This window comes from Mobula birostris, chromosome 12 (assembly GCF_030028105.1).
Source record: "Mobula birostris isolate sMobBir1 chromosome 12, sMobBir1.hap1, whole genome shotgun sequence".
NCBI classification, from domain to species: Eukaryota; Metazoa; Chordata; class Chondrichthyes; order Myliobatiformes; family Myliobatidae; genus Mobula; species Mobula birostris.
The window spans coordinates 63,621,720-63,637,104 of NC_092381.1; the positions used below are offsets into that span (position 1 = coordinate 63,621,720).

At 39.0% G+C, this 15,385-nt stretch overlaps 1 protein-coding gene across 11 annotated transcripts in view; it reads left to right on the forward strand.

Annotated features, from left to right (window-relative positions):
* Window positions 1-15,385, forward strand: part of dock7 (dedicator of cytokinesis 7) — a 183,674-nt gene that overhangs the window by 157,636 nt on the left and 10,653 nt on the right. For 6 of the 11 annotated variants that reach the window (XM_072273929.1, XM_072273915.1, XM_072273922.1 and 3 more), the window contains 2 exons: window positions 3,567-3,698; window positions 3,968-3,982. In XM_072273929.1, the coding sequence (XP_072130030.1) occupies window positions 3,567-3,698; window positions 3,968-3,982 (147 nt within the window). The remainder of the gene's footprint in view (window positions 1-3,566; window positions 3,699-3,967; window positions 3,983-15,385) is intronic. The other 5 variants (XM_072273918.1, XM_072273920.1, XM_072273921.1 and 2 more) reach the window with 1 other exon arrangement.

Consider the following 15,385-nt stretch of genomic DNA (forward strand, 5'->3'; position numbering starts at 1 on the left):
AAAAGTTAGTGAATGCCTATCTTTTACAGATAGACACCTAGTATTTGAGAAAAATGAGCTTAAATGAGTTAATTAGAGTTAAAATTAGGTACATAGTCCATCAAAAGAGTGGGTCTGATGATCTGAACAACCTGTTCTGATTTCACGTTCCTTATTTTCCAATGTGGTAAAGGGGAGGGGTGGGGGGGGGGATATATAGTGTGTGTGTGTGTGTTGGTATTATTTCACTGTTTATCTGCTTGCAGAATGCATTTAGGTGGACTAATTATGTACCAATGACAAATCTAATCCCAGCTTTTTGTGTACAGTTAGAAAAAATGCCTGATGTTTGGTTCCTGGATGTGCTTTCTGCATTTCAAGTTCTGTGCACAAATGTGTGCAGGGAACAGATCAAGAGTTTATTTATAGACTCCAGAATGTAGAAGAGTGTAGTAAGCCATTTGGCCCATTATGACCTGATCAATCAATACTAATAATGGAAAATAAGGAGGCATGAGGAAACATCTCCTGCATTTCACCTAGATAAGGATTTTTGCATTGAGTTTCCTGTAGTTTAAGGATTATTAATTCATGCCTTACATCAACATATACATTGCTGAGTCCCCTCAGTGAAATTTTATTTAGACAACAAAAAAAGCCAAAGAAAGTTTATCTGTTTGGTAAAATATTGACCAAGCAACACAATGTTTGTTTATGAAATGCTATATTACAATGTACAGGAAACAAAGTGCAGAGACTCACGGTTCAATTTCCTCTCCATCCCATTCTATAGCTTGTAGCTTTGTTGCTTTTGTATTGTTCAAACGCAGTGCCGAACAATTACCAGCAGGGTGCCCAAAGGGAATATTTCGTTATGTTGCTGCAGCAGGTTAATAAATCCATTTACACAACGATCAATGATTAATAAGAGTGGCCTATTTATTCTTCCCTGAACAAGAATATTTGAATTTAAGTTTGGATTACATTTTCATATTTTGGTAGATCTTTGTCGTTAAGGCTATCCCATTTGGTGAACACTCACCTTTCACAACCTAAGCTGTGCCCATTACTATTCAGAATGTAGGTAAATATAATTTAGCAATTAAGTAGAGCACCTTAGCCACAGAACTTTGAGTTTTGGGTATATGTCATGAATTACAACATGGGCTCCTTACAGAGAACAGTTGCAGCACGGTGGAAGGGTATTGGGTGCAGTGAGTCTCTACCCCACTCCCCCAAATCGGTCCCCCTTCCCTGCAAATCTTTCCTCTCGGCTGTTTAGAACATAGAACATAGAATAGTACAGCACATTACAGGCCCTTCGGCCAACAATGTTGTGCCAACCCTCAAACCCTGCCTCCCATATAACCCCCCACCTTAAATTCCTTCATATACCTGTCTAGTAGTCTACCAGAGTTCCAGATTCCTTTTGAATGCACTGGAATAGAGAGTATCATAGACAGCAAAAAAGATTTTCAAAAATGATGGGGGGATTTTGATCAGCTTTGTATACAGTTTTGGTCCCTCAGTTACAGAAAAGACATCACTATGCTGGAAAGAGAGCAAAGAAGATTTATAAGAATTTTGCCAGAACTCGAGGGTCTGAGTTATACTGAAAGGTTGAGCCATTTAGGACCTTATTCCTTCGAATGTAGGAGACGGAAGGATGACTTTAAAGAAGTGCATGGAACTATTACGGGTATAACTAAGTTGAATGTGCACAGTCTACTTTTTCCAGGGCAAGGGTGTAGTTCTAAGGTGAAAGAGGAAATACTTGAAAAGGATCTGAGGACCAATTTCTTTCTGCAGAGGGTAGTGAATATGTGGAAAGAGCTGCTGAGAAAGTGCTTGAGGCAGGTATAAAGGCACTTGGACATACATGGATAGGAGAAGCTCAGAAGGACATGGGCCCAATGCAGGCAAATAGGGTGAGTTTAATTGAGCAGCTTAGTTAGAGAGGATGTGGGGGTCCAAAGGCCCTGTTTCTGTGCTGTACTACTATGACACTGTGACTCCTCTCTGCTACTGTACTGGCCTGAATAAAGATGTCTTTCTGCATGTCACTTCTGCATTTTTTTTTCAGTCATCTTTACTCTTTGTTCCCTGAAACAATGGGAACAATTTCCCCATATCTTCTCTCTCTATATACCCTTTGCGATTTTAACTACCTCTATCAGATAGTCTTGTAACCAGCGTTACATCAACCACTGACGTCATTATGGTGTCTGTACCACAGACATAGGTCTCACAGGTAACTGAGTTTTTTCGCTTTACCCTATGTCTCCGCTGTAATTCTGTGCCCTCCAGTTTAGATTGCACTTCTCATTTTTTTCCTACCAAAATATCAAACATGGCATTTCTTAGTAATTTTTATTTGCTATCAGTCTCTCATTTCTACCTTTTCCCTTGAAACTGTTTCTGTCCCTCACACTTGGAAATTTGGAAATTTTGCCCTGTGCATTCAGCTCGAAGTCATTGATTACAGTACCATGCAAAAGTCTTAGGCACGCATACGTATAGCTAGGGTGCCTAAGATTTTTGCACAGTACTGTATTTGCGGAGAGCGAGTTTTAAATCTAGTGAGAGCAAAGGATTTTGGGAATGGCAAGGGAGGAGCGCTGCAGGACAGCTGGCAGAGAAGGAATGCCAGGGACAGGGAGGGGACTGGGTGCAGATCTTGAGATACCAGGCCAGGTAATTTGATTGCAAACAAACGAATTATTGATCATTACAGAATGTCTCTCTGTTGCATCTCACTCCCTCCCTTCTCCCTTCCCCTTTTGCCAACCATGATTCCCCTCTTCCTGGCCCCTTCCCACTCTCAGTCCACAATAGAGACCCATATCAGAATCAGGTTTATCATCACTCACATATGTTACCAAATTTGTTTTTTTTTTAGCACGAGTACAGTGCAATACATAAAATTACTACAGTAATTTGCACTTAGCTATATATATGTGCCTAAGACTTTTACACAGTGCTGTATGTTTTAAGGAAAACAGCAGTCCAGGTTCCAACACTCACTTACAGTCTGAAAAATAACTCTTAACCATACTCTGTTTCCTGCTGCACAATCTAGTTTCATATCCCTTGATGTTTCTTTCATTCCTCAGCCTTCAATCTTAATGATAAACTTGTCCTTATCAAAGACGTTTTGAAAGTCTAAATATATTAACTGTTTCCTCTGTGACTTCATTAGAAATTATTAAGCATTACTAGACTATAATACTGTTCATTTATTGAATAATAGATAGTTACCTTGATAACAGCTTAGATGGCTATCTACATGAATCAAAATTAGATTGCCTATAAATGCCACTTACAATCAGTTCAAAGGTCTCGCTCATCACCTCTATCTATAACTGAGCAGTGCTTCACTTAGTGACCATTAACAGATATGTACAGAGAAATAATGCTCAAAGAAACTTGCTAGCTTGGCCTCTTGATGCAAGAAAACATTCTCAATTGTTTGTTGATGTCTGCAAAATCATAACTTGCCTTGAATATACTTTAATTAAACAAATACTGTTGTACAGGAGGCTCATTGTACTTGCTGTTAGTAATAACTTTGGGCTTTCAAATAACAGGCTGGAATGTACGAAGCAGTTAATGAAGTTTACAAGGTTCTAATTCCAATCCATGAGGCCAATCGTGATGCAAAAAAACTAGCGACTATTCATGGTCGACTCCAAGATGCATTCAGCAAAATAGTTCATCAGGTAATTAATTTACGGTCTTCACTTAAATTTAAATTCAAAAGTTTTGAAAAAATATAATTGTCAATATTTGATTTAGGTAAGTTCTTAAAGTAGTGACTTTAATTCAGTTTCCCTCTAAGAATAGCACAGTTGGAATTAATGTGTCCAGAAGAATACAGTACATTTAAATGTGTACATGCATGCTTTTCTTTTTGCATATGTAATCCCAACTTTACAGGAACTTGTCTGTTGTGTGACTATTTGACATGACTCTACTTTCTGTTATACAGAGTACTGGCTGGGAGGTAGGTGTCACTTCAGTTGATGTTGGAGCACTAATGTCTTTTCTAAGACTCATGCGAATGCTTTGCCCGTGTGTGCTGCCTGTGGGTATTCTGTTGTTGTCTTGTTAAGAAAACATTTCCTTTGATCTCAGAATTGTAAATCCTTTTGCTGAGGTCATATGAAATGCTTTCAGATGAACAGATCTCACAGATGGTGCATGTCAAATAAACATTTTCTCACTAATGAAGAGTCCTGTGAATGAGTCACTTCCATTATCACTAGCTTTTAATTTTTTTTGTTTCACAGACATCTTATTGCCTCTCACTGCTGCTGGCAGTAAGATTTTTATTTTTCTGGTTCTGATTTATACATTTTTTTCTCAGTGCAATTATTTATGTTCATTGTTCACGAGTCACACATTACAACATTGCATGGTAAAATATCTTTCTAGTCTGTTTGCTTGTCCAATTGTGATCACTGTTAGCTTCCTTTACATTCTTGATCATTTATCTTATGGTATAGTGAATATTTTAACCCTCTTATACAGATACTGCCTGTTGTGCTGTGCTGTTTGAGTGGGTTTGATATTTGTCTTTTTCTTATTTAATTTTATTGCTAGAATTTATTGCTTTTTTGTTTCAAAGATCCCCACCCTGATTAAAGTAATTTGTTTTCTCCCCTCTCTCCCTTTTGCTCGCCCTGGTGCTGGCCCCTTCTTCCCACTTTTATTACTTTCCTATTGTGGTAAGTTTTGCACTTTGTTGATCTATTGCAATAGCTGATGCAATCACTGAGCAGTCCTTACTGAGGAAAAAATATTAAATTTGCTGTCAATTGCATAACTTTTTGTTTTCTCTCTGGGCACTTTTGGTATTGCATTCCACATACCTGTATTTATTATGTTGGAATCATGCTGTTTGGTGTGACTAAATATTCTAATAAATTTGCAACATTCACTCCTGTAAGCTTAATTTCAACATCTTTTCTGTAGTTATTGTTAATTTTAGTAGAGGGAAAAGATGGGGCAAATAACCCTAACATAGGTAGAATAGTTTTGCTACATCCTCTTCATTTTATGTTAAATACCACAGTGGTTACTTGCTTTCTGTAGCAAGTTCAACAGAATTGAATACCTGAAAGCTTTCAGAAAGCTTTCATAACTAGTTATCACAGAACGATTACAGTCCAGGTGAAGGCCATTTGGTTCAGCAAGTCCAGTTAGGCTTTATTTAAGAACAATCCAGCAGTCCCACTCCCCTACTTTCTCCCCACACCTCTAAGTTCTTTCCTTTCATTTGTTTATCCCAGTCTCTTTTGAACCTCCTTTCCGAATTCTAAACAGTCACAGGTTTATCCACATGTCATATTTGGTTCTGTTGCCGGTTACCTTCATTTTAGGTTTTCTGATCCATGGTTTTGTCTCTGCCTGCTTGGTTGACACCCTTCACAATTATAATAGCTTTATCATATTTCAGCAGAATCTCCTCCCTCTGTTAGAGAACAGCACCAGCTTCTCCAAAGCATTTGTATCCACATAATGAATGCCTCTCCTGTGGAATCACTTTAGTAAATATTTCCCTCACCTATTAAAGCCTTTAAATCTTAAGGGAAGGAACCAGAAAGAATACTCCAAATGTGATCAAGCCAATGTTTTTAGCGATCCATGATTTCATAACTTTTATAACTGATGTCTCTGTTTTTGAAGCCCAGGATCCTATTTGCAATTAAACTACCTTTGCAACGTGGCCTACCAGTTCAAATTAATAATGCGCGTACATTCCCAGATCTCTCTGTTGTTCTGAATTTTGCCTCTTTTCATTCTTTGCAAAAACTTAAAATTTACAACCTGCCAAGAAGCTCCTTCCCACAAGCCAACATCCCAGCCCCTATCACTCCAACACAGTTTCAACAGGTCAAACCATGTGAGATGGGCTGTCATGAATATTTTTATAGTTTACTCCACAGTAATTGGGACATGGGACAAAGTGCTGCAACCTTTAAAAACTTTGTTTAAAAACAGGGAGTAAGTTTATATGTTCTCCTCGTGACTGCTTGGGTTTCCACCGGCTGCATTGGTTTCCTCTCACAGTCCCGAGATGTGCAGGTTAGTAGGTTAATTGGTCATGAGTGTAATTAGCCAGCACAGACTCATTGGACTGGAAAGGATCTATATAAAAAAAAGAAGTTAATTTGCTATCTGCCCATTTCCATCTGCCTTGTTCTCTACAGCTTGAGACTCTGTGGTCTGGTAGCTTCTGTTATCCAGCATATTCTGAATCTGTAGTACAAATCTGAGCTTAATAAACTAATTCGGAGTAAGATTTAATTCAAATTTAAAATTAACTAAGATTTCTACTAATCTCTAGTTAATCCACTTATGAATGCAACGGTTGCAGCCTTGATTGACAGCATTTCCAGTTTACAGAAATTCCAGGGTATTGTCAGTTCCCAGAACTCATAAGCTGGGGAGTGCCTACATTTAAAAGAACAGTCACCCTGCCCAAAAGGTGATCATCAGAGGATCCTGTGTTCAGACACCGATGAGGTCACAAGGATGCCAGAGTAGAGATTTTTTAACCTGTATTACTATCCTCCTTTAAATATTTTAAAATTATTCTTTGTATACCCAAGTCTAAGTGATCTATATATAAGCTGTGATCTGGTACTGATCTCTGGAGAAATATATAGTACACTTCACTTTAGTCTGAATTACTTTTCGATATTGTTTCCTTTAACCAATTTTCTGTCCATGTTATGACACTTTATTTTGTTGCACTGCCTGCAATCTTAATGATAAGCCTATTATACACAACTTCAACAAACACCTTTTGGAAATTCATTTATAGGTGAACTGCATTTTCCTCATTGATTCTCCCCTTACCATTAGTAAATCTTCGTTAGTGTCTTAATATGTAAACATATCTTAAATCATATGTAAACATATCAAAAATTGTTCATATTTATTTCTGATGCTATTTAATTCTTCCAATCCTTTTAGCATAGTTTTAGGTTCCTTTCAATGCTACCTTCCTGCACCTGCTGAATTAATATAATCCTCTCTGCCCAAGGCTAGCAATTGTCCCTACAAGGACATAGGTCACAGCTTTATCAAGAAGGCATTCCATATTTCCTGTCCAGGTCCCACTTCTCTCCAGAAGAAGTACTTTTTCATTGTACCTGTGCGTACATATACTTGGGCATATGATGTTGACTTAACTGGTCCCAGTGCTTCAGGAATCTAATCATTCCCTTTTGCAAAACCTCTTCAACCACTTAGAATTGATCCGCTGTTTAAAGTTACTTCTCAAGATGATTTTGCAATTGATGACCAAGTTCAAACAGGTGATTTTTGTTGGATTGATATTTAACCTTCTGTAATCTAAGGAAGTTTTTAAAATATTCTGAATTTGCTAAAATGTAATTAGATCATGAGTGACCAATGACTCTCAATATAGTGTAACTATTGTGGACATGAAGCCTGATTTTTCAATTGAGAGCTGACAAGTATATGTATGAGTACTGCACTCAATCTATATCTCTGATGGAATGGAACCCAGCTTTATTTGCAGGATTAGTCATTTAAAATGCTAGGCACTTCCTGAATACATTCCATCTGGAAAGAGGATAGTGCTGCTGGATCAGTTCTATTGGCTGTTGTCCAGAAAGCCATGAGTCCTGTGGTGATGCGCCCTAGACATTTGACCCCATGCTAAATTAAATCTGTTGTTAATTTCTTTTATTGCTGACTTTCACTCTCTGTTCTCTTGACCTGCTTTCTCTAAGTTCTCTTTAAAATGGGCAGCACACTGGGTCACAGAGCACATTCAGGTGAAAGAGCAGGAACAGCTTTCAAATGTGTTGCTCCACTCTTCATGGGCTATGATAGAAGTAGACACTCCAGCTCACAGGAATTTCTCAATCATAAGATGGTGTATGAGGAGCAGAGACCAAAAGTTTTCTGTTCCATTGGATTCGTAACCTTCCCTTGGAAGACCATGAAATAAAGGCCTATATTGTCCAATATCTTAGCTATATCTACAGTGTTGACTGGCATTGAAGGTCCTGTGGAAACTGTTTCATTCTGTAGTCATAATTTCTCTTAGGAATGGTTTTAACCTTGTGAGGACCCCAAGCGAAAACCTATTTTGAAAACTTAATTTTCTACATACTGTTTCAATGTGGAGTCATGAATGCAAGTATGATCATTCAAGAAAGTTGTTGCACTACATAACATAAAAGATAGTGACAAAGTGATCAGGGATTCAACATTACCATAATGAACCTGCTCTTTCATTGGCTAATTTGGAGTCCCAAGAGTTATGATTTCTATCAGTTGAACCATCAAAAACAGATAGTCTAATTGGTGTTTCTGGAGCATCTATGGAATCAGGATCTGATTACATAATAAATGTTCATACCTCATCAAATTACCTTTCAGTTGCCTGCATATACAAGAGATTAGGTTTGTATGTTCAAGTCGTTTTCATAACTTAACCCTCTAAATCTGTTATCATTCTAATGAATTCGTGCTGCAGGCCCTCCAAGGCCAAGCTTCTTATTTGCACAAGTGGTGCCAAAAACAAAACTTGTATTTATGGCCAGGATTTAATACTCTGTAGAACTTTAGCATAACTTCCTTTTGTTTGTTTTCCAACCCCTTTGAAATGGAGTCTGCTTCCTACATCAATAAGAACACAGGCACATAAGAAAATAGGAACAGTGGATCACTTGGCCCTACAAGCCTGCTGTCCATTAAACTTAATCAAGGCTGATTTGCCCTAGGCATTCCTCATCTGTGCCACTTCCCCATAGCTCTCAATCCCTTAACTTTCAGAAGTGTATCTACTTCTGTCAGTAACCCCAATCATCTCACTTCCACACCCTTCAGGGTAGAGATGTTGCCAGACATTTCCGGACAGTATGAGATGTTCTTTTGTAACTCGGCCATAAGTAAATGCCTGCTAATCTTGTAATTTCATTTTTTAATTGACCTGTGTGTTTTTACTGATTTCTAGTTGATCACTCTTCTATTTTTTTTTATATACATTCCAGTTTTTCAGTTTATTTTATTTTAATTTCAAAGAAGATAGCCTTATACTTGGCTATATAAAATGCCATTTGTTCTTCCTTTGCCCACATTTAATCTGAATCTCTATAATGTTCAGATCACTAACTGTTGCTTCTACTCAAGGACAAATACAACCACCTATTCCATATTCTCAGGTCATTCATAAATATCATGAGGTTCCAGAGTATGTCCCTGGAAAATGTTATGTATGATATCCCGCCATACATAATACATATCCCTAATTCCTATTTCCTGTACCAAATTCCGAAACCAGTCCAGTACAGCACAGTCTCACTGTCTCCAATAATATCTTATGCACCATATCGAATGTCTTGTCTCTGTCCACATAAACAATATGTTCAAGGGTTCAGTTATCAACCTTATTTGTGACATCAGAACGTTCACCTCATTAGATGTGTCTTAACTGTAATAAACCCATGCGTACGGCTTCATATAAACAGGTTTTTCCAAACACATTCATGTAGAAAAATAATCCATAATTTTATTTATTTATTTTTAAGTAGGAACTGGAGTGAATATTGCATGAATTGATGTTAAATCACCTCAGGCTCATCTCCTGCACGTTGCGCTCTCTGCAGTCTGAAAGAACATAATTATCTATTGTATTTCTAATCCTCATGTTGCTTTTTTCTGCTGTTACCTTCCGTGTCGTTTTTGCCTGCAGACTTTCCATATGTTGCAAATACATGGGAAATACTGTAGCGGTTACATAGAGAGAAAAAAAACAAAAATATTCATATGGACAAACACAAATATAGAAGTACAGATAGGGAAGGCAAGTTCTATTTCTCTGTTCTACATTATTATCAAATTAAGCTAGTGGGTGTTGTTGCCATATTACATGTAGATTTTAAAGCTACCAAAGAGGGCAATAGAAGAGATGGGCAACAACCTGCACAATTGCTGCCTCACTGGCATAAATGATGCACAGTTGAAACTTCTAAATATTGATATGCAGACTGCTGTTACAGCAATAAGAATAAAGCAGTAAAAAAGTAGCTCCTTCCTTTCCATTATATAATAGAGACATTACATGCTTAAAGCTGCTCTTTGTCTGGAAATGGCAATTTGTTAGGCAAAAGGAATTTTTCGAAGCCTTCTGTTTTTAAACATACATTACATACATCTAGAAATGACATCATAAACTAAAAAACAGGCAAAATAGTTCAGGATTATAAAACATATTTTCATTTTCATTCTTTTACAATTTATATAACGAAGTCATCAGATGCAATTAAAGTACTCTTTATTAACATTCCGGTCTTTTGTTGTCAGTTAATGACTAACAATATGTTTACTTCATGTTTTCAACACTTGGTGTGGATTGCTTTTAGCAATTTTTTTTCCTTGTATTAAATCTGCCCAAAATGTGCTGTGAATTGTACCTTAATATTAATATCTTAATATAATATCTCATATATTATAGATGGAATGACAGACTTCATCTATTATTACTTTCAGAGATGGTGGAACATACAGTATTAGCATTTTGGAAATGTGAGGCTTGCATTTGAGTATCCAACACAATCTGGCCAACTCTTCCTAAGCCTCCAGTGTCTAACAGAATGAAATTCTTGCCCTGTCTGTCCACATTATAGTTATTATTGGATAAAGACATTGTCATGGTTTAACAGAAGAATTCTAATGACTTTAGTCTTTATATCATTACACATACTGAAAAATTGCCTTTGATTGTTCTTAGATGGAGGCAGAGAAGGTCTTGAATCCAGTCTTATAGGCTGTATTTAGTAAGATTGTCTTGATGAAGGCAAGAAATCAGTACACTAGAACTTCCATCAGTGTTCCCAATCTTGAGAGTTAGGGCAGAAAAGGCTCCTGATAGACAGTGTGCATTTAAATTGACTTGGATCAGTGGTGATGATTCCACAGCTAAATGTCATCATGACTCACTTTATCTGTGAACAATGGTCACGCAGAGGCAAGCAGCAGAAAGATGCATGCAACTGATGGAAGTAAACCCTGTTCTGGCTGAGTGATTTGTTAAGATCTGGGGAGGGGATAAATATGTAAAGATGTACACTAAAAATATAGCATAGGGACAGTTCCTTCAACCCACAATGCCCGAGCTGACTGTGATGTCTATTTAAATTAATCCCATCTGTCTGCATGAGATTCATATCCCTCGATTCTTTGCCCCTTCATGTATCTGTCTAAATGCCTCTTAAACACTGCTATCATATCTGTTTTCATTACTTGCCCTAACAGTGCGTTCCAAGTACCTACCACTCTATGTAATACAAAGACTTGCCTTGTAAATCGCCTTTAAATGGTCCCTCTCTCGTCTCAAAGCTTTGCCTTCTAGTATTTGACATTTCCACCATGGAAAAAAGACTCCATCTACCCTAAATATGTCTATTATCATTTTATACGTTTATGTCAGTTTGCCCCTCAGCTTCCTGTTCACAAAGAAACAATCCAAGTTTGTCCAACCTCTTCTTTTAGCGAACACTTTCTAATCCAGGCAGCATCATGGCAAACCTCGTCTACGTATTCTCCAAAGCTTCTACATCCTTCCTGTAATCCAGTGCCATAACTCAACACAATACTCCAAATGTGGCTTCACTGAAGTTTTAACAGCTGCAGCATAACTTCCCGACTTTACAACTCAACATCAACATTCCTAAGTGTTTTGCCATTTACTGTGTACTTTCCCTTTAGAGTTGATCTTCTGAAGTGTAACATCTCATACTTGTCTGCAGTAGTGAGGAAATTCTCATTCCAGGCTATATGTTTTAGAAAATAAAGCTGGCACAGGTAGTTTTGCTTGCTCTTCCTGGAATAGACAATAGAAAATACATCAGGTTAAGTCATTAGTCCACATTGTGATAGATCATCATGGGTAAAATAACTAAAATGATTGACCTAAAAAGAAACTGCTTTTTGGGTTCAGAGTCAAAGAGAACCAGGCCCTTTGCCTCACCTAGTCCATGCTAAACTGTTATTCTGCTGAGTTCTATCGACCCACACCTGGACCATAGCCCTCCATACCCTTCCCATTCATGCACTTATCCAGACTTCTCTTAAGTGTTGGAATCAAACTCACAACCGCCACTTCTGCTGGCAGCTCATTCCAGACTCTCAGTACCCTCTGTGTAAAGGGGTTCCCCTTAAATAGATAGCCTTTCATTCTTAACCTATGACCTTCTAGTCTCACCCAACCTCAGTGGGAAGACCCTACTTGCATTACCCTATCTATACCCCTCATAATTTTGAATACCTCTATCAAATCTCCCCTCATCAGAATCAGAATCGGGTTTATTATCACCAGCATGTGTTGTGAAATTCTCCTAGGCTCCAGGAATAAAGTCCTAGCCATTCAGTCTTTCACTTGTGATGGTACATCCTTGTAAATTTTCTCTACACTCTTTCCTGTTGGTAGGTGACCAGAATTGCACACAATACCCCAGATTTGGCCTTACTAATGTCTTCAGCATAACATCTCAACTCCTGTACCTAATACTTTTTTACACCTTGTTTACAATCGAATTCCAGTTCTTACTTAGAACCTTTGTTTTTGTTGAAGTTCTTATTCTCTAGTGTGTTTCAATGGCTTCCTTCACCAGGCACTCCCAAAAGCCGTTGGCGTGGCACAATAGTTCTGTGCTGTCAAAGTCAATCCTGTGGTAATTGCATATGCAGTGTTCTGCTGCCACTGATTTCTCTGGGTGATCCAAACGGATTGACCTCCTATGTTGCTTGATGCAGGTTTCCACCGTGCATTCCATCTGACCGATAATACGCTGCTCTGCACTAACAGGGATTCCTATACACGCCCCCTGTCCTGAGTCCCACGTCATCTTTGACCCACATAAGCTGTGATTTGAGCCTCCTTACGGGTTTGTGGATGGTATTTATCCAGTATTTCTTCAGAATTCTGACTGAGAACTGCTGTGACATTTTCCCTGACCACTAATGCCACCTCTCCCCCTTTAATCCCTCCCATTCTATCATGTCTAAAATAACAGAACCTTGGAACATTGAGCTGCCAGTCCTGCCCCTCCTGCAACCAAGTCTCACTAATGTCTACAATGTCATAATTCCACATGCTGATCCATGCCCCAAGCTCCTACAATACTCCTTGCATTGAAATATATGCAGCTCAGAACATTAGTCCCACCATGCTCACCCTTTTGATTCCTGACCGTGTATGTGGTCTTAGCAACATCTTTCTCCACCACCACTCCACTATCTGTTCTGATGCTCTGGTTCCCATCCCCCTGCTACTTATAGTTTAAACCCAAATCCCACCAACCCCCAACTCCCTGAAACTCTAGCAAACCTTCCAGCTAAGATATTAGTCCCTCTCTAGTTCAGTTGCCTTCTGTACAGGTCCCACCTGGAAGAGAGCCTAATGATCCAAAAATCTGAAGCCTTCCCTCCTGCACCACCTCCTTCGCCATGTGTTAAACTATATGATCTTCTTAATTCTGGCCTCACCAGCACGTGGCACAGGTTGCAATCCTGAGGTCAGAATCTTGGACATCCTTTCCTTTAACTTAGCACCTAACTCCTTGAACTCAATTTGCAGAACCTTGTCACCCTCCTATCCCATGTCAATGAAACTGAAGGGGACCATGATCTCTGGCTGCTCACCTTCCCACTTAAGAATGCTGTGTACTTTATCTGAGATGTCCTTGACCCTGGCACCTGGAAGGCAACATACCTTCGGAGAATCTCATCCTCCTCGCAGAACTTCCTTTCTGTTGCCCTAGCCAACAAATCCCCCATTACTACAGCTCATCTCTTCTTCCCTCCCCCCCACTTCCCTTCCACACAGAGCCACTTTGGCTTTACTCTGCTAAGTTGTCCCTCCAACAGAATCCAAAGCTGCTTAGCTTTTGTTGAGGGGAACAACCTCAGGAGTACTCTCCACTGGCTGCCTATCTCCTTGCCCCTTCCTGATTTTATCTGTTCCCAGTTATCTGTGTGCTACACCTATGGTGTAACTACCTCCCTGTATGTCCTGTCTATCAACCTCTCAGCCTCTCAAATGATCCAGAGTTCTTCCAGTTCCAGCTCCCAACTCCTTAGCATGGTCTTTTAGAAGCTGCAGTTGTAGTCCCCAGGGACATCAGAGGTCTCCCTGCCTTCCCATATCCCACAAGATGAGCATTTCATTATCCTGCCTGGCATCCCTACTGCTCCAAATGTGCAATAAGAAAGAAAGAATGCATAACCCAAAAAAAAATCCACCTTTGGCCTGTGCCTCTCCTTGTCAAAGCCTCGATGAGTCACACCCTCAACTTCCTACTCTTAACATTGGCTAGTCGCATAATGGACGCACCCACAGTAGTCGCTCTGCTTAACATGTTTATCAGACCTTGCCTGTGCCTAATTGTGTGCAATTCAAAATCTCCCTGGGAATTCTGGCGTGCAGAATGTCACAACTGCTCCCACGTACTTCTTTTAAATTCTCTCACTCTCTACGTAATCCAGTGTCTCCTTGGGAACTGTGGCGCACAAAATGTGCAAACTCTTCTTTTAACCTCTCTCTATGCAATCCAATGTCTCATTGGGAACTGCAGTGCGCAAGAAGTCCCGACTGCCTGCGGTCACTTCTTTTAGACTCCCTCTCCCTCTACACAACCCAATATCTCCTCGGGAACTGTGGCGCACAAAATTTAAGCACCCTAATTTGCTTCAAGGCACAAGCACTTCCTCTTCTATGATCCACATGCAGTTCATAGGCTGTCTGTCACCCAAGTAAATACGGCTACAAATATCCATTTAAAATCAAACCTATTTGTTTTGTCTCCATCCTCAAGTGGGATCAATTTTGTTCCTTGCTTTCCTATTGCTCTTAAAATTTTCTTTGTGCTTTTATTTTAGCCCTCTTGATTACGCCCTTAAATATTCTCTTGTATTTATTGTGCTTCTCAAGCACATAATTTGTTCCTTGCTGACTAAACCTGCTATGCACTTCCTTTTCTTAACCAGGGCCTCAATATCGCCTCAAAAACCAAGGTTCTGTAAACCTGTTAGTCTTTCCTTTTTATTCAAACAGGAACATATAAACTCTGTACTCTCAATATTTCACTTGGAAGGCTTCTCACTTACAACGCATCCCTTTGCCAGAAAACAATCTATCTCAATCCACACTTGGCATACCCTTGCTGATACCTTTCTCCAATTTAGAATCTCAACCTGAGGACTAGACCTATCCTCCACAATTATCTTGAAAATAATGGAATTTTGATCTCTAGATCCAAGTTGTTCCCCTATATCTAATTCTCCAGCCCTGTCTCATTCCCTAATAAGAGATCCAGAATCATGCTCTCTATAGTTGGAACCTGTGTATTCATTGATTAAGGAA